Source organism: Oncorhynchus keta, chromosome 19, assembly GCF_023373465.1.
Source record: "Oncorhynchus keta strain PuntledgeMale-10-30-2019 chromosome 19, Oket_V2, whole genome shotgun sequence".
In the NCBI taxonomy this organism is placed as follows: Eukaryota; Metazoa; Chordata; class Actinopteri; order Salmoniformes; family Salmonidae; genus Oncorhynchus; species Oncorhynchus keta.
The window spans coordinates 29894172-29913986 of record NC_068439.1 but is presented as its reverse complement, the minus strand read 5'-3'; the positions used below and the strand labels follow the sequence as shown (position 1 = coordinate 29913986).

Sequence of the window (19815 nt, the reverse complement as noted above, 5' to 3'; positions counted from 1 at the left end):
GAGCTAACAGATGTACTGAGTAGTGACCTAAGAATGGTGTCTGAATGAGTTGATATGAACAAATTGTGTTGAACTTTTCTTAAACTAAATGTATTGTATTTGGTTGAAGATATATGCTTGCTGATGATCCCTTATTGAATAGAAGACATGTAGAGCAAGTGAAAAAAACAAAACTACAAGGTATCATGTGGGATGCAGCTTTATCATGGTCAGAACACATAGATAATATTGCTATTAAGAATGGTAAGGTAATTGCTGTTCCAAGAAAATGTTCAGATATGTAACTTAGCATTCTGAATCATGATTCCCTGGTCCTATTGAATAGCCCAACACAGCTTCAGGCTCATTGTAGAGCAAGCAACATCTTAACAAATGCCAGCATTCAAAAAACAAAACTAAAAAAAAACAAGGTATCAGTGAGACTGAACTTGGATGCAGCTTTATCATGGTCAGAACATAGATAACCTATTAAGATGGTACAGCGCCTGGCATCACTTCATGGTCTCAGCACCTAGAAGATAAACAGTAGATCATTAACAAGCAAACATGAAGACAGGCTGTTCTGATTACTAACCCCCCAATTTTCAAGAGCAGAGTGGCAAAAAGATCAAAATGTTAACAGGAGTATGTAACAATCACCTCAGCTTGACTTCACAGCATTGGGATTAAGCTCATGTGATTCAATCCCTGGTCTATCACACATAGGTTGAAGAACACAGCTTTCAGAACTGTAGAGGATAAGCCCACTACTGACACACATAAGTAGGCTGGTAGTCCCCCACCTGACCAGGACTTGTCATGCTGTCGGCAGGTGAGTGCTACCTGGCTTCTGGTTCCAGTTTCTGGCGTTATTTATTAAAACATCTTAACAAATGGCCAGCATTGAAAACTGCCACCATGTCAGAACTGTAGAGGATGGAGATTGGCCCACTACTGGCAACATAACTAGGCTGGTAGTCCCCCACCTGACCAGAGACTTGTCTGTGGTTGCTGTCGGCAGGTGTAGTGCTACCTGGCTTCTGGTTGGCGGCAAGGACATTCTGGCTGTAGATTGAAGCACTGCCACCCTGGTTAGAACTGTAGAGGATGGGATTGGCCCACTACTGGCAACATAAGTAGGCTGGTAGTCCCCACCTGACCAGAGACTTGTCTGTGGTTGCTGTCGGCAGGTGTAGTGCTACCTGGCTTCTGGTTGGCGGCAAGGACATTCTGGCTGTAGATTGAAGCACTGCCACCCTGGTTAGAACTGTAGAGGATGGGGATTGGCCCACTACTGGCAACATAACTAGGCTGGTAGTCCCCCACCTGACCAGAGACTTGTCTGTGGTAGCTGTCGGCAAGTGTAGTGCTACCTGGCTTCTGGTTGGCGGCAAGGACATTCTGGCTGTAGATTGAAGCACTGCCACCCTGGTTAAAGGTAAACATGCTCTGGCGTGGTGTTGCACCAAGGGTAGAGCCAGGCTTGTAGGTTCCATAAGAGTTTTTACTAGGCGTAGAACTCGGGGTAAAGAGACTGGAGCTAGACCCCAGGCTAAGTATAGGGATACTGCTGCTTTTGGAGGCAACATCTATACTCTGGGCATATTGACTAGAAGTTGAACCACTACTGGCGGAGGCATATCTACTCTGGTATGGCTTGACATATTGAGAGAAGCTGGGCTTGTACGCATTTGTTGCACTCCCATCTTCAGTAGACCCAAAATTCAGAGGACCTGGTCTAAATGAAGTTCCTGAAGAAACACGTGAGGGAGCTTGAAGGTAAGGGTGGAAGCCATTTCCCTTGCGGACTGGTAGATTCCACTTTGTGCCACAGAATTCTGGGGGTTGCTTTGAATAAATGGCTTCCCAGGAAATTCTGAACAGATCCAGAGTTGCTTGAACGAGGCTGTAATGGGACAGTTTTGGGCTGGATTCCCTTTGCTTCCCAACTTGAAACCATCTTCACTGCACTAGGGCTGGTGACACTTTGGCCTGAGGTTATACTGGCACGGGTGTGACGCTTGTTGTGGCTTACAGAGATTCTACTGGCTATAGAGCCAGAGAGGCCTAACATTCTTGGGGCAAGCTGGATAGAGCTTGAAGCAGAGCCTCTGCGGGATAGTTCCGGTTATGGGTGTTGGGGCCAGTCTCTCTACGAGTAGCATCACTCTGGACAGATCTTGAAGTACTAAAAGTTGGTTTGATTGGATCCTGAGGATAGCCATCACCTGGTTGTTTCTGTTCATCTTCCACTTGGGAAGAGCCAGAATACATGTAGCCTCTTAATCTCTGGGCATCTAAACAGATTAAGGGAATTATGAGTCGCTGCAATTTTAAGGCTGGTCTTCAACAAAACAAAAAAAAAACAATGTACTGTTTATGCCTTACCATGTGGAGCACAAGCAGATCTTAAATGTTCTGAGAATATGGAGCAAAGCAACATGATCCTGTAAAGAAAATCAGTTCAGTACCTGTGCAACACAAGTGAAATTTAACAACATCAAAAGGTCAAGCAGGACCCATGTAGTAGATCAACAACACATTGTTCAAAGACTCTTACCACAAATTAATTCCAAAAGCCATATCTAAGTACCAACAGACAAGCCACCACTATAGTTGCCAAGTTGAACCCTTAAACCCACTGTGATTTACTGCCTTGCTTAGTTGCCGTACTAGCTGGGAGTATATTTATTGCCTGAACCTGCAACTGCCATTCAATCACTGGCTCATTGATTGATCACGTTCAGCTTTATGTCTTTGTTGAGAGAACAGATTTTAAATCAATCAAGGATGGAGGAAGGAAGAAGTTAAGGGGAGAATTGCTTCTCTCCCCTCACCTCCTTCTCAAAACCCATTGAAGAAGCCGATCAGAGGGGCGGGACCTCTGGCTTTCTCATCCAACGGGTTTTGAGAAGGAGACAAGGAGAGAGGACTCGAAGAGTAAGCAATTGAGATCTTCCCAATCAGAGAGTTAAAAAATTCATCCAAACAAGAGGGCTATCGTTATGACATCACAATGACATGCAGCTGAACATGATCAATCAAGCAAACAGTGATGACGACTGCATTTTCATACAGGCAAACCAATTAAGATTTTTTTCCCACGCTCGTTGGTCTTTTTCAGAACTATTTTTCAGAGCTGATCTGATGGTCAAAAGACCAATTAGTGAAGAAAAAAAATCAGAATTGGACTGTGTGTCTAAACACAGCCAAACATACACCCAACTGATATACCAACTACACAAGGCAGTAAGGATGTGTTTCAACAAGCAGCCCAATTTAGATTTTTTTTCCCACCACTAGTCGGCCTTTACACCAATCACATTGGATCTTTTCACATCAGATCTTTCTCAGAGCTGATCAGATTGGTCAAAAGACCAATTAGTTTATTAAAATAAAATCTGATTTGGGCTGCCTGTCTAAACACAGCCCAAGTCACAGCGCAAGCGGGCCTAAATTTGCTGGCAGCAATTGCATTTTTTAGTCTGTGCGTGCTGTAGTACTTAAATGCCCACACCAGCAGAAATTCTGGATTTTATTTGAATGTTACAACCCACCAGCATGGCATTGTTTATTAATCAGAAACAGCTGCAAAGTTATTCCATGGAGCAATTTAAAATAGGGTGTGCAAACTTATGATTTTGGACCTATAATTATTCTTTTCACTTTTTAGCTAGGTACTCAAAAAAATAAATTAACACTGCATCTCAGTGCAATAGGATGTATCACATCTGGCCGTGATTGGGAGACCCATAGGGCGGCGCACAATTGGCCCACATTAAATGCACTATGCATTATGTGGGTTGAATGCTGTAATAACACAGAATAAAACAATTCATAAAAGTCCCTTGACGGTAGTGACTGCTTATCACTTATTAACCATCATTTATTCACATAACATTACTTTATAAAATATTTCAGTTGTTGTGTATGTTACATTTGCTTTATTGTATTAATGTATTATTTAATACCAAATCATCATCTCTGTAGAGCTGCTGCCTATGCTGTCTGACAATATCACAATTTTCGTAGTTCTTCAAAGTAAATAAGGCCTATAGATCATGTACTTTCAGGTAGATACCTCGCAAAGCAACTGCTGTCTATCCCTCTCGATCACGCATGCTTCTGTCTCTGCTCTCCCCTTCTCTTTCATACACTAACCTAATGTAGCAGGCTTGAAAGAAACAGAACCGACAAGTAGGCGCAAAATGGATTATGATCATGGTAGTTAATTACTTTTTCTGCGCTAAACTGTGTTTAATTTTGGCCTGTTGGAAACGCCCTACGACATCGCACAGTTCGGGCTTGATCTGGTATGCACATTGAGCTCACAGAAAAAACAATTGAACAGATGTCTGTCAATTAACCGAAAAATAACCTACATTTCGGCTAATCAGTCAGCACTAGGATTACGTCTGTTATGATTATCACGTCACATGACGAAACACACGTGACGAAAATGAAAACGTGTCAGTTTGTTGCTTTCACGAAGTTGGAGTAATAACATGTTCAACAGTATGGAATCTGGCGCAAATTATGACATTATATGAGGTTTCTGTGTTATGCACTATAGTCCATTGCCATATATATGATTGAATATTATCTGCTGTTGGCTTGTGTGGATGTATGTATGTGTTATGCAACATAGCTGACTTGAAACATTGTTAACAGTTTCAGGGCCATGGGCCTTTCTCATGATGGAAAAATACAGAGTAGCATGAAGACAGGAACTGTTCAAGGAGTTGAGGGGGGCACATTCAGAGCGGGTTGTTGCGAGAACAAACGGCCTTTTGTTAGATAACAGGAGCCAGGTGCGAGATAACAGTATCGAGCATGAGCGCATGGATGTTCTTCACAGCAACAGTTACATCTATCAACAGAAGCGCTAAGAGGCGGGGACCCGCCTGAGCGCCTGCAATAGGCTGAGCAAGTTTAAACCACGCCCAGCCTCTACTGTGATAGGCCAACAGACGGGTTGGAACTATGTCTATCACAGTATAAAGAATCCTGTTTACATACATCCTAGAAATAAATGGTGGTAGAAGCGGGGAGAAAAGCTATACAGGGTGTGGACAGAAGAAGGCAGCATTGCCGCGCCCAACGGGCTCCCAGCCGACAGGGAGCCTGGTTTGATATTGGAGACGCTAAAACGGAGAATAAGGAGAATCCTCGCTGGGGAAAAGCTTGGGCCTTTGAATTGTAATGTTTTCTGGGAATTGTCTCGGTGCCGGAGTTTGCTAGTATAGACAATTATAATCGTATGGTTATTGGCAGGGAAACTCAATCATTTGAATGGTGTTGGGGTAATGTTTTTGCCTTCGATGCGGGGGACTGGGGTTCGTGTCTCAGCCTTGACATCGATAGACAAAAATTCATTCTGATTGTAATTAAAATATTTATGGGTTTTGCCCGGATTGATACGGTTATTAGTATTTGTTCAAGATATGACTGAACGTTTTGATAGTTTGTTTAGGTTGAATTGAGAGACTAATTTGTTCGAGATAATGGGGAGGGAATTTCTATGTAATACATTGTGTTTCCCAAATGATCACTGGAAAAGCCTATTGGGAATGGAGTCGTATTTATTTTTTTTTTTAAAGGTGCTGGGTCATGGGATGAGACAGTTATCTAAATCTGATGAATTCTAAATAATAATGAAGAGACAATTACGATAGATTTGTGCCCATCGAAATGTTCTTATGAATTTAGCGAAGTACATGGTACGTTTACATTTTGGGGTCGAGGAAGTTGGAAGGTCAAACTGCGTAATTACGTTGACTACACAATAACGTTCCTCAAATTATGACAGAGAAAATTGGTTGTGTCATTTAGAGGGAAATTGCGTGCATTATAGCTTTGAGTCACTTTACAGGGAAAAAAAAGTTCCAAATATATATATATTTTTAAAAGTAGCTGAATATCGTTTTACAATAATTCCCGGTTATTGATTTTGGTTTGATTGTTCAGATAACACCATTTGAAGTTAAACAGGAGGTTAAGGTATACTAACATTAGAATCTGTTTTCATTATGGGCAACAATGAAAAGCCCGCAAAGTGGATTGCAGGCTGAGTTTATTTTATGTTAAATGGACAGTGCACGTTTATCACAATTGTTTGAGTTTATTGGCAGGGTATAAAGCATTTTGGGGAGACAATCCTTTAAAGAACTGAATGAGTTACATGAAACATTGAGGACATTTAAAACAAATTATTTGAGGGTATTATTATAATTGTTAGGTTTTGTTTGTAGCAAACGTTTTGGGTTTAAGGGGATTTCCATGTTCCCAGAGACAAGATATCTTAAAGGGGTACACTCACATATGGAATATTAGGAGTTTTATTTTCTGAGTTTTGATTAAACAATAAAAAAATAAAATAAGATAAAGGGTTCTTTAATATGTCGAATATGGAATGGAACACATGTAAGGGGATGGTGTAACCTTTGACCTGCTTTCATGGCTCGCCCAAGTGGTCTGATCAGCGCCAGGGGGTGCCATTTGAATAAGGAATTTGTGGTCATAGGTAATACTTTAAAAAATATATATATATATTTTTTTATTATATATATTTATTCATTTTTTATGTATTTTTTTAAGGTAAATTAATTATAGTGGAGTTTAATTAACCTATATAAGGACTTTAGAAATTGCCATCAGAGACATGTTTTTCTAAAAATCCATGAGTTTAGATAAAGCCAAACAGTGAGACATTTAGTTAAAATTTGGAAACATGAGAAAAGAGCTACAGACAGATAGGGGGAAAAGGCAGACAGAAGGTCAATCCCCCGCACTGCAGAGACCTTGAAGGTTGGAGAGCAGAGAGGAGAAGTTTTAGAAGGGAGCCAGGACGAGCAAAGATAACAGAATGTGTAGATAACAGTTACCGAGTGGAGACAAAAGGAAGAATTGGACATGTGGAGAATGAAAGGGGCGCTCCTACATGATAATGTCAGAACATAAGGATAATACTAATCTTACCTAAGTCATTATTTAGAGTAGGTAAGGTTGTTACCTGGGCAGAGCCAGGTATCAAATGGGGGAGGGTGTCCGTATGGGGATTGCATGATAGCCAACTTGGGACAGTTCTGGGATTGGAGAAGAGGGTATCCTTGTAGCATAGGGGATCCCACAAAGGTGGATAGGTTTTCCATGATATGGGGGAAACCTGGGAGCACTGTTGAACTCTGTAAAGGTGATGAAATCCTACTAACCATCAAAACCATTAAGCTCTCTGATGCAGGCACTTACACCCTCGGACTACAAAGGACCGGGACAGACACGATGGGTGTGTTTTCTATTAAGGTACTGCCAAAACCACAGAGGTCCCAGACGAACCAGAGCCAGACACACTCCTCTACCACCCCTGGACCGAGCCTACCACCCACCACCACTGTGTCAAATCCCATTCAGGTAATTAACGTTAGAGACGATTCAGCTATTGATCAATTAGGCACTGAGACTGGTTTTGATGGTAGGGACAATTTGTGGCTGTCTTATATGAGGTATAAGACCCTGAAAAGAAAGGCAATTACAGTTGCATCACAGGTACAGGTAGTGGCATGGACTATGGGAGATTGCCTGAAGCTGATTGCAGTAGTAACATGACCATCAATGCCACTTGGCCAGTTGCAGGCCTAAACCAAACTAGTGGTCTGGCTGATGTGTGGTGGATATGTGGACCCAAAAGAATACTGAGACCCATTCTTAGAGGAGACTGGCAAGGTACGTGTGCTCTGACCAGTTTGATAATTCCACTGACCATTGTTGATGTTACTGCTGAACAGCTGTTGGGTTCTGTATCCAGGGGGCCTGAAAACATTACATCCCATGGGAGACATAGACATAGTGCTCCATGGACGGAGGATGTAGTTGATATACACACTAATCTGTTGGGGTTGCCTGTTGGGGTTCCTCATGAATTTCAGGCATTGGGTAGGAATGACGGACTCTGGCACTTACTACCTATTATAGGTCCAGCCATAGTGGATGCAAGACAGACTGCATGGATTAATTATATCTACTATTTTTTTTATTTTACCTTAATTTAACCATTCAAGTCAGTTAAGAACAAATTCTTATTTTCAATGACGGCCTAGGAACAGTGGGTTAACTGCCTGTTCAGGGGCAGAACGACAGATTTGTACCTTGTCAGCTCGTACTAGTCCAACGCTCTAACCACTAGGCTACCCTGCCGCCCCTACTATAATCAACAGCGTTCTGTGAATTACTCCTGTGATGCACTCACTGGTATGTCTGAACAGCTGGAGGCCACATCTAGGGTTGCCAGACAGAATAGACATGGTAGTATATATATCTGCTGAGATGAGGACCATGGCAGGGGTGGAGGAGCCTGGTTTGGTAAGTACACTGGTATGGCGGTTACTGGATTTCTGACCCTAATTCTTGTATTTTTATTATTGATGTGTTGTGCTGCTTGCATCATACCGTGTTTTAAGAAGTCTGTTACAGATGTGAAGGCTTCAAGCATGATGCCTTTGCTTGATGCTCCAGTTGGAGATGCTGATACTGAATCATGCTTTGAGGAAACATGTCTGTCTCTTTTGTTGAATCAGAGGGTATGTTTATTACAAAACCAGACATCGCAAATTACTTTAATGAATATTTTACAGGCAAAGTGGACAAGTTGAGGAATGCTATGATTCCAACTGATGGCTCCATGTCATATACCCTTATAAAAGATTGTATCAGGCAATGCATGTTCAAATTTCACCAAGTAGAAAGGGAAGAAGTAGAAAGGATGCTGTTGTCTCTTTCGGATGACAATTCACCTGGTACAGATAATCTTCATGCCAAATTGCTTAGAGTTACAGCTAACCAACTATCTACCCTAATCTCTAAAATGTTTAATAAGTGTTTGATGTATGGGGTGTTCCCAGAAGTCTGGAAAGAGTCCAAGGTTATTCCACTACCTAAGGATAAAAAAAGCTGCATTCACTGGTCCTAATAGTCATCATATAAGCTTCCTGCCTGTGTCCAGTCAATTTGAAAAACATTGTATCTGTACAAATCAAGGACTATTTCTCATGTAAAGGTCTGATAACAGGTTTCCAACATGCATTCAAAGGGTATGCTACGAATACGGCCTTAGAACAAAAGACAGATCATTGGTTAAAGAGTATGGATGACAGGAAGTTAGTCGATGCAGTGTTGCGAGATTTCAGTGCTGCTTTTGATGTAGTTGATCACGAACTGTTACTAGGTAAACTCAAATATGTTTAAGTCTGCAGCTCTCTTGGATGGAAAGCCATCTATCCAGGAGAAGGCAAAAGGTGTTCTTTAATGGTAGCTAACAGTAAAGATATACGCTGTGATCTTCCTCAAGGAAGCTGCCTAGGCCCACTTCTCTTTACCTCCAGTAATGAACAAAGCAAGAGTAGTAATATATGCTGATGACTCTACGATGTATACCGCAGCATCAGAATGTAATGAGCTAACAGATGTACTGAGTAGTGACCTAAGAATGGTGTCTGAATGAGTTGATATGAACAAATTGTGTTGAACTTTTCTTAAACTAAATGTATAGTATTTGGTTGAAGATATGCTTGCTGATGATCCCTTATTGAATAGAAGACATGTAGAGCAAGTGAAAAAACAAAACTACAAGGTATCATGTGGGATGCAGCTTTATCATGGTCAGAACACATAGATAATATTGCTATTAAGATTGGTAAGGTAATTGCTGTTCCAAGAAAATGTTCAGAGTATGTAACATCTAGCATTCTGAATCATGTGATTCAATGCCTGGTCCTATCACACATCAAATGTTAAGCCCAACACAGCTTCAGGCTCATTGTAGAGATCCAGTCATGCAACATCTTAACAAATGCCAGCATTCAAAAAGTCCTGCTGGACCAAGCAGACATGTCAGTAAAAAAAACTTAATGGATACAACAGTGAGACTGAACTTGGATAAGATTCAGCGTTATTTATTAAAACCATTGAAGTACAGCGCCTGGCATCACTTCATGGTCTCAGCACCTAGAAGATAAACAGTAGATCATTAACAAGCAAACATGAAGACAGGCTGCCCAATTCTGATTACTAACCCCCCCAATTTTCAAGAGCAGAGTGGCAAAAAGATCAATAAGCTGCCCGTGTAAACCTAACAGGCTAAGTAGCATAAAAATAAACACCAATCACCTCAACTTGACTTCACAGCATTGGGATTATAGCTGCGCTGATAGCTTTGCCTGGGGGCAGGTTTAGAGGTGCTTGGTTTCTGGACATAGGTTGAAGAACTGCCAGCTTTGACAGAACTGTAGAGGATGGAGATTGACAGAACTGTAGAGGATGGAGATTGGCCCACTACTGACAACATAACTGGTAGGCTGGTAGTCCCCCACCTGACCAGAGACTTGTCTGTGGTTGCTGTCGGCAGGTGTAGTGCTACCTGGCTTCTGGTTGGCGGCAAGGACATTCTGGCTGTAGATTGAAGCACTGCCACCCTGGTTAGAACTGTAGAGGATGGGGATTGGCCCACTACTGGCAACATAACTAGGCTGGTAGTCCCCCACCTGACCAGAGACTTGTCTGTGGTTGCTGTCGGCAGGTGTAGTGCTACCTGGCTTCTGGTTGGCGGCAAGGACATTCTGGCTGTAGATTGAAGCACTGCCACCCTGGTTAGAACTGTAGAGGATGGGGATTGGCCCACTACTGGCAACATAAGTAGGCTGGTAGTCCCCCACCTGACCAGAGACTTGTCTGTGGTAGCTGTCGGCAAGTGTAGTGCTACCTGGCTTCTGGTTGGCGGCAAGGACATTCTGGCTGTAGATTGAAGCACTGCCACCCTGGTTAAAGGTAAACATGCTCTGGCGTGGTGTTGCACCAAGGGTAGAGCCAGGCTTGTAGGTTCCATAAGAGTTTTTACTAGGCGTAGAACTCGGGGTAAAGAGACTGGAGCTAGACCCCAGGCTAAGTATAGGGATACTGCTGCTTTTGGAGGCAACATCTATACTCTGGGCATATTGACTAGAAGTTGAACCACTACTGGCGGAGGCATATCTACTCTGGTATGGCTTGACATATTGAGAGAAGCTGGGCTTGTACGCATTTGTTGCACTCCCATCTTCAGTAGACCCAAAATTCAGAGGACCTGGTCTAAATGAAGTTCCTGAAGAAACACGTGAGGGAGCTTGAAGGTAAGGGGTGGAAGCCATTTCCCTTGCGGACTGGTAGATTCCACTTTGTGCCACAGAATTCTGGGGGGTTGCTTTGAATAAATGGCTTCCCAGGAAATTCTGAACAGATCCAGAGTTGCTTGAACGAGGCTGTAATGGGACAGTTTTGGGCTGGATTCCCTTTGCTTCCCAACTTGAAACCATCTTCACTGCACTAGGGCTGGTGACACTTTGGCCTGAGGTTATACTGGCACGGGTGTGACGCTTGTTGTGGCTTACAGAGATTCTACTGGCTATAGAGCCAGAGAGGCCTAACATTCTTGGGGCAAGCTGGATAGAGCTTGAAGCAGAGCCTCTGCGGGATAGTTCCCGGTTATGGGTGTTGGGGCCAGTCTCTCTACGAGTAGCATCACTCTGGACAGATCTTGAAGTACTAAAAGTTGGTTTGATTGGATCCTGAGGATAGCCATCACCTGGTTGTTTCTGTTCATCTTCCACTTGGGAAGAGCCAGAATACATGTAGCCTCTTAACCTCTGGGCATCTAAACAGATTAAGGGAATTATGAGTCGCTGCAATTTTAAGGCTGGTTTTCAACAAAACACAATGTATTGTTTATGCCTTACCATGTGGAGCACAAGCAGATCTTAAATGTTCTGAGAATATGGAGCAAAGCAACACAATCCTGTAAAGAAAATCAATTCAGTACCTGTGCAACACAAGTGAAATTTAACAACATCAAAAGGTCAAGCAGGACCCATGTAGTAGATCAACAACACATTGTTCAAAGACTCTTACCACAAATTAATTCCAAAAGCCATATCTAAGTACCAACAGACAAGCCACCACTATAGTTGCCAAGTTGAACCCTTAAACCCACTGTGATTTACTGCCTTGCTTAGTTGCCGTACTAGCTGGGAGTATATTTATTGCCTGAACCTGCAACTGCCATTCAATCACTGGCTCATTGATTGATCACGTTCAGCTTTATGTCTTTGTTGAGAGAACAGATTTTAAATCAATCAAGGATGGAGGAAGGAAGAAGTTAAGGGGAGAATTGCTTCTCTCCCCTCACCTCCTTCTCAAAACCCATTGAAGAAGCCGATCAGAGGGGCGGGACCTCTGGCTTTCTCATCCAACGGGTTTTGAGAAGGAGACAAGGAGAGAGGACTCGAAGAGTAAGCAATTGAGATCTTCCCAATCAGAGAGTTAAAACATTCATCCAAACAAGAGGGCTATCGTTATGACATCACAATGACATGCAGCTGAACATGATCAATCAAGCAAACAGTGATGATGACTGCATTTTCATACAGGCAAACCAATTAAGATTTTTTTCCCACGCTCGTTGGTCTTTTTCAGAACTATTTTTCAGAGCTGATCTGATGGTCAAAAGACCAATTAGTGAAGAAAAAAAATCAGAATTGGACTGTGTGTCTAAACACAGCCAAACATACACCCAACTGATATACCAACTACACAAGGCAGTAAGGATGTGTTTCAACAAGCAGCCCAATTTAGATTTTTTTTTCCCACCACTAGTCGGCCTTTCCACCAATCACATTGGATCTTTTCACATCAGATCTTTCTCAGAGCTGATCAGATTGGTCAAAAGACCAATTAGTTTATTAAAATAAAATCTGATTTGGGCTGCCTGTCTAAACACAGCCCAAGTCACAGCGCAAGCGGGCCTAAATTTGCTGGCAGCAATTGCATTTTTTAGTCTGTGCGTGCTGTAGTACTTAAATGCCCACACCAGCAGAAATTCTGGATTTTATTTGAATGTTACAACCCACCAGCATGGCATTGTTTATTAATCAGAAACAGCTGCAAAGTTATTCCATGGAGCAATTTAAAATAGGGTGTGCAAACTTATGATTTTGGACCTTCACTTTTTTTTAACCAGAAAATGATCATTATTCTTTTCACTTTTTTAGCTAGTCTGTACTCAAAAATAAATTAACATAATAGATAGTTATATATCATATACATATATAAGGCACTGCATCTCAGTGCAATAGGATGTATCACATCTGGCCGTGATTGGGAGACCCATAGGGCGGCGCACAATTGGCCCACATTAAATGCACTATGCATTATAATAATAATATATAATATAATAATAATAATAATAATATAATATAATAATAATAATAATAATAATAATAATAATAATAATAATAATATATGCCATTTAGCTGAGTGCATTATGTGGGTTGAATGCTGTAATAACACAGAATAAAACAATTCATAAAAGTCCCTTGACGGTAGTGACTGCTTATCACTTATTAACCATCATTTATTCACATTACATTACTTTATAAAATATTTCAGTTGTTGTGTATGTTACATTTGCTTTATTTTATTAATGTATTATTTAATACCAAATCATCATCTCTGTAGAGCTGCTGCCTATGCTGTCTGACAATATCACAATTTTCGTAGTTCTTCAAAGTAAATAAGGCCTATAGATCATGTACTTTCAGGTAGATACCTCGCAAAGCAACTGCTGTCTATCCCTCTCGATCACGCATGCTTCTGTCTCTGCTCTCCCCTTCTCTTTCATACACTAACCTAATGTAGCAGGCTTGAAAGAAACAGAACGCAAAATGGATTATGATCATGGTAGTTAATTACGTTTTCTGCGCTAAACTGTGTTTAATATTGGCCTGTTGGAAACGCCCTACGACATCGCACAGTTCGGGCTTGATCTGGTATGCACATTGAGCTCACAGAAAAAACAATTGAACAGATGTCTGTCAATTAACCGAAAAATAACCTACATTTCGGCTAATCAGTCAGCACTAGGATTACGTCTGTTATGATTATCACGTCACATGACGAAACACACGTGACGAAAATGAAAACGTGTCAGTTTGTCGCTTTCACGAAGTTGGAGTAATAACATGTTCAACAGTATGGAACCTGGCGCAAATTATGACATATGAGGTTTCTGTGTTATGCACTATAGTCCATTGCCATATATATGATTGAATATTATCTGCTGTTGGCTTGTGTGGATGTATGTATGTGTTATGCAACATAGCTGACTTGAAACATTGTTAACAGTTTCAGGGCCATGGGCCTTTCTCATGATGGAAAAATACAGAGTAGCATGAAGACAGGAACTGTTCAAGGAGTTGAGGGGGGCACATTCAGAACGGGTTGTTGCGAGAACAAACGGCCTTTTGTTAGATAACAGGAGCCAGGTGCGAGATAACAGTATCGAGCATGAGCGCATGGATGTTCTTCACAGCAACAGTTACATCTATCAACAGAAGCGCTAAGAGGCGGGGACCCGCCTGAGCGCCTGCAATAGGCTGAGCAAGTTTAAACCACGCCCAGCCTCTACTGTGATAGGCCAACAGACGGGTTGGAACTATGTCTATCACAGTATAAAGAATCCTGTTTACATACATCCTAGAAATAAATGGTGGTAGAAGCGGGGAGAAAAGCTATACAGGGTGTGGACAGAAGAAGGCAGCATTGCCGCGCCCAACGGGCTCCCAGCCGACAGGGAGCCTGGTTTGATATTGGAGACGCTAAAACGGAGAATAAGGAGAATCCTTGCTGGGGAAAAGCTTGGGCCTTTGAATTGTAATGTTTTCTGGGAATTGTCTCGGTGCTGGAGTTTGCTAGTATAGACAATTATAATCGTATGGTTATTGGCAGGGAAACTCAATCATTTGAATGGTGTTGGGGTAATGTTTTTGCCTTCGATGCGGGGGACTGGGGTTCGTGTCTCAGCCTTGACATCGATAGACAAAAATTCATTCTGATTGTAATTCAAATATTTATGGGTTTTGCCCGGATTGATACGGTTATTAGTATTTGTTCAAGATATGACTGAACGTTTTGATAGTTTGTTTAGGTTGAATTGAGAGACTAATTTGTTCGAGATAATGGGGAGGGAATTTCTATGTAATACATTGTGTTTCCCAAATGATCACTGGAAAAGCCTATTGGGAATGGAGTCGTATTTATTTTTTTTTTTAAAGGTGCTGGGTCATGGGATGAGACAGTTATCTAAATCTGATGAATTCTAAATAATAATGAAGAGACAATTACGATAGATTTGTGCCCATCGAAATGTTCTTATGAATTTAGCGAAGTACATGGTACGTTTACATTTTGGGGTCGAGGAAGTTGGAAGGTCAAACTGCGTAATTACGTTGACTACACAATAACGTTCCTCAAATTATGACAGAGAAAATTGGTTGTGTCATTTAGAGGGAAATTGCGTGCATTATAGCTTTGAGTCACTTTACAGGGAAAAAAAGTTCCAAATATATATATATTTTTTAAAAGTAGCTGAATATCGTTTTACAATAATTCCCGGTTATTGATTTTGGTTTGATTGTTCAGATAACACCATTTGAAGTTAAACAGGAGGTTAAGGTATACTAACATTAGAATCTGTTTTCATTATGGGGAACAATGAAAAGCCCGCAAAGTGGATTGCAGGCTGAGTTTATTTTATGTTAAATGGACAGTGCACGTTTATCACAATTGTTTGAGTTTATTGGCAGGGTATAAAGCATTTTGGGAGACAATCCTTTAAAGAACTGAATGAGTTACATGAAACATTGAGGACATTTAAAACAAATTATTTGAGGGTATTATTATAATTGTTAGGTTTTGTTTGTAGCAAACGTTTTGGGTTTAAGGGGATTTCCATGTTCCCAGAGACAAGATATCTTAAAGGGGTACACTCACATATGGAATATTAGGAGTTTTATTTTCAGAGTTTTGATTAAACATTTTTTTTTTATAATAAGATAAAGGGTTCTTTAATATGTCGAATATGGAATAGAACACATGTAAGGGGATGGTGTAACCTTTGACCTGCTTTCATGGCTCGCCCAAGTGGTCTGATCAGCGCCAGGGGGTGCCATTTGAATAAGGAATTTGTGGTCATAGGTAATACTTTAAAAAATATATATATATTTTTTTATTATATATATTTATTCATTTTTTATGTATTTTTTTAAGGTAAATTAATTATAGTGGAGTTTAATTAACCTATATAAGGACTTTAGAAATTGCCATCAGAGACATGTTTTTCTAAAAAAATCCATGAGTTTAGATAAAGCCAAACAGTGAGACATTTAGTTAAAATTTGGAAACATGAGAAAAAGAGCTAAAGACAGATAGGGGGAAAAGGCAGACAGAAGGTCAATCCCCCGCACTGCAGAGACCTTGAAGGTTGGAGAGCAGAGAGGAGAAGTTTTAGAAGGGAGCCAGGACGAGCAAAGATAACAGAATGTGTAGATAACAGTTACCGAGTGGAGACAAAAGGAAGAATTGGACATGTGGAGAATGAAAGGGGCGCTCCTACATGATAATGTCAGAACATAAGGATAATACTAATCTTACCTAAGTCATTATTTAGAGTAGGTAAGGTTGTTACCTGGGCAGAGCCAGGTATCAAATGGGGGAGGGTGTCCGTATGGGGATTGCATGATAGCCAACTTGGGACAGTTCTGGGATTGGAGAAGAGGGTATCCTTGTAGCATAGGGGATCCCACAAAGGTGGATAGGTTTTCCATGATATGGGGGAAACCTGGGAGCACTGTTGAACTCTGTAAAGATGATGAAATCCTACTAACCATCAAAACCATTAAGCTCTCTGATGCAGGCACTTACACCCTCGGACTACAAAGGACCGGGACAGACACGATGGGTGTGTTTTCTATTAAGGTACTGCCAAAACCACAGAGGTCCCAGACGAACCAGAGCCAGACACACTCCTCTACCACCCCTGGACCGAGCCTACCACCCACCACCACTGTGTCAAATCCCATTCAGGTAATTAACGTTAGAGACGATTCAGCTATTGATCAATTAGGCACTGAGACTGGTTTTGATGGTAGGGACAATTTGTGGCTGTCTTATATGAGGTATAAGACCCTGAAAAGAAAGGCAATTACAGTTGCATCACAGGTACAGGTAGTGGCATGGACTATGGGAGATTGCCTGAAGCTGATTGCAGTAGTAACATGACCATCAATGCCACTTGGCCAGTTGCAGGCCTAAACCAAACTAGTGGTCTGGCTGATGTGTGGTGGATATGTGGACCCAAAAGAATACTGAGACCCATTCTTAGAGGAGACTGGCAAGGTACGTGTGCTCTGACCAGTTTGATAATTCCACTGACCATTGTTGATGTTACTGCTGAACAGCTGTTGGGTTCTGTATCCAGGGGGCCTGAAAACATTACATCCCATGGGAGACATAGACATAGTGCTCCATGGACGGAGGATGTAGTTGATATACACACTAATCTGTTGGGGTTGCCTGTTGGGGTTCCTCATGAATTTCAGGCATTGGGTAGGAATGACGGACTCTGGCACTTACTACCTATTATAGGTCCAGCCATAGTGGATGCAAGACAGACTGCATGGATTAATTATATCTACTATTTTTTTATTTTACCTTAATTTAACCATTCAAGTCAGTTAAGAACAAATTCTTATTTTCAATGACGGCCTAGGAACAGTGGGTTAACTGCCTGTTCAGGGGCAGAACGACAGATTTGTACCTTGTCAGCTCGTACTAGTCCAACGCTCTAACCACTAGGCTACCCTGCCGCCCCTACTATAATCAACAGCGTTCTGTGAATTACTCCTGTGATGCACTCACTGGTATGTCTGAACAGCTGGAGGCCACATCTAGGGTTGCCAGACAGAATAGACATGGTAGTATATATATCTGCTGAGATGAGGACCATGGCAGGGGTGGAGGAGCCTGGTTTGGTAAGTACACTGGTATGGCGGTTACTGGATTTCTGACCCTAATTCTTGTATTTTTATTATTGATGTGTTGTGCTGCTTGCATCATACCGTGTTTTAAGAAGTCTGTTACAGATGTGAAGGCTTCAAGCATGATGCCTTTGCTTGATGCTCCAGTTGGAGATGCTGATACTGAATCATGCTTTGAGGAAACATGTCTGTCTCTTTTGTTGAATCAGAGGGTATGTTTATTACAAAACCAGACATCGCAAATTACTTTAATGAATATTTTACAGGCAAAGTGGACAAGTTGAGGAATGCTATGATTCCAACTGATGGCTCCATGTCATATACCCTTATAAAAGATTGTATCAGGCAATGCATGTTCAAATTTCACCAAGTAGAAAGGGAAGAAGTAGAAAGGATGCTGTTGTCTCTTTCGGATGACAATTCACCTGGTACAGATAATCTTCATGCCAAATTGCTTAGAGTTACAGCTAACCAACTATCTACCCTAATCTCTAAAATGTTTAATAAGTGTTTGATGTATGGGGTGTTCCCAGAAGTCTGGAAAGAGTCCAAGGTTATTCCACTACCTAAGGATAAAAAAAGCTGCATTCACTGGTCCTAATAGTCATCATATAAGCTTCCTGCCTGTGTCCAGTCAATTTGAAAAACATTGTATCTGTACAAATCAAGGACTATTTCTCATGTAAAGGTCTGATAACAGGTTTCCAACATGCATTCAAAGGGTATGCTACGAATACGGCCTTAGAACAAAAGACAGATCATTGGTTAAAGAGTATGGATGACAGGAAGTTAGTCGATGCAGTGTTGCGAGATTTCAGTGCTGCTTTTGATGTAGTTGATCACGAACTGTTACTAGGTAAACTCAAATATGTTTAAGTCTGCAGCTCTCTTGGATGGAAAGCCATCTATCCAGGAGAAGGCAAAAGGTGTTCTTTAATGGTAGCTTTAACAGTAAAGATATACGCTGTGATCCTCAAGGAAGCTGCCTAGGCCCACTTCTCTTTACCTCCAGTAATGAACAAAGCAAGAGTAGTAATATATGCTGATGACTCTACGATGTATACCGCAGCATCAGAATGTAATGAGCTAACAGATGTACTGAGTAGTGACCTAAGAATGGTGTCTGAATGAGTTGATATGAACAAATTGTGTTGAACTTTTCTTAAACTAAATGTATAGTATTTGGTTGAAGATATGCTTGCTGATGATCCCTTATTGAATAGAAGACATGTAGAGCAAGTGAAAAAACAAAACTACAAGGTATGTTGGATGCAGCTTTATCATGGTCAGAACACATAGATAATATTGCTATTAAGAATGGTAAGGTAATTGCTGTTCCAAGAAAATGTTCAGAGTATGTAACATCTAGCATTCTGAATCATGTGATTCAATCCCTGGTCCTATCACACATCAAATGTTAAGCCCAACACAGCTTCAGGCTCATTGTAGAGATCCAGTCATGCAACATCTTAACAAATGCCAGCATTCAAAAAGTCCTGCTGGACCAAGCAGACATGTCAGTAAAAAAAACTTAATGGATACAACAGTGAGACTGAACTTGGATAAGATTCAGCGTTATTTATTAAAACCATTGAAGTACAGCGCCTGGCATCACTTCATGGTCTCAGCACCTAGAAGATAAACAGTAGATCATTAACAAGCAAACATGAAGACAGGCTGCCCAATTCTGATTACTAACCCCCAATTTTCAAGAGCAGAGTGGCAAAAAGATCAATAAGCTGCCCGTGTAAACCTAACAGGCTAAGTAGCATAAAAATAAACACCAATCACCTCAACTTGACTTCACAGCATTGGGATTATAGCTGCGCTGATAGCTTTGCCTGGGGGCAGGTTTAGAGGTGCTTGGTTTCTGGACATAGGTTGAAGAACTGCCAGCTTTGACAGAACTGTAGAGGATGGAGATTGGCCCACTACTGAC

At 41.3% G+C, this 19815-nt stretch overlaps 1 protein-coding gene and 2 long non-coding RNA genes across 29 annotated transcripts in view; all 3 read right to left on the bottom strand.

Moving 5' to 3' along the window:
- Positions 1–19815, bottom strand: part of LOC118377052 (uncharacterized) — a 49473-nt gene that overhangs the window by 13996 nt on the left and 15662 nt on the right. For 16 of the 27 annotated variants that reach the window (XM_052470257.1, XM_052470245.1, XM_052470252.1 and 13 more), the window contains 2 exons: positions 10344–10685; positions 1135–1305 (listed from right to left, as the gene is read on the bottom strand). In XM_052470257.1, the coding sequence (XP_052326217.1) occupies positions 1135–1305; positions 10344–10685 (513 nt within the window). Of the gene's footprint in view, positions 1–965; positions 1013–1134; positions 1353–10343; positions 10733–19815 lie in introns of all 27 variants that reach the window. The other 11 variants (XM_052470251.1, XM_052470236.1, XM_052470244.1 and 8 more) reach the window with 10 other exon arrangements.
- On the bottom strand, positions 2122–2722 carry LOC127909346 (uncharacterized). Its single transcript, XR_008070885.1, has 3 exons — positions 2540–2722; positions 2368–2426; positions 2122–2276 (listed from the first exon to the last, which is right to left on the bottom strand). It is a non-coding gene; the product is annotated as an uncharacterized LOC127909346 (long non-coding RNA).
- On the bottom strand, positions 9911–10283 carry LOC127909347 (uncharacterized). Its single transcript, XR_008070886.1, has 2 exons — positions 10141–10283; positions 9911–9978 (listed from the first exon to the last, which is right to left on the bottom strand). It is a non-coding gene; the product is annotated as an uncharacterized LOC127909347 (long non-coding RNA).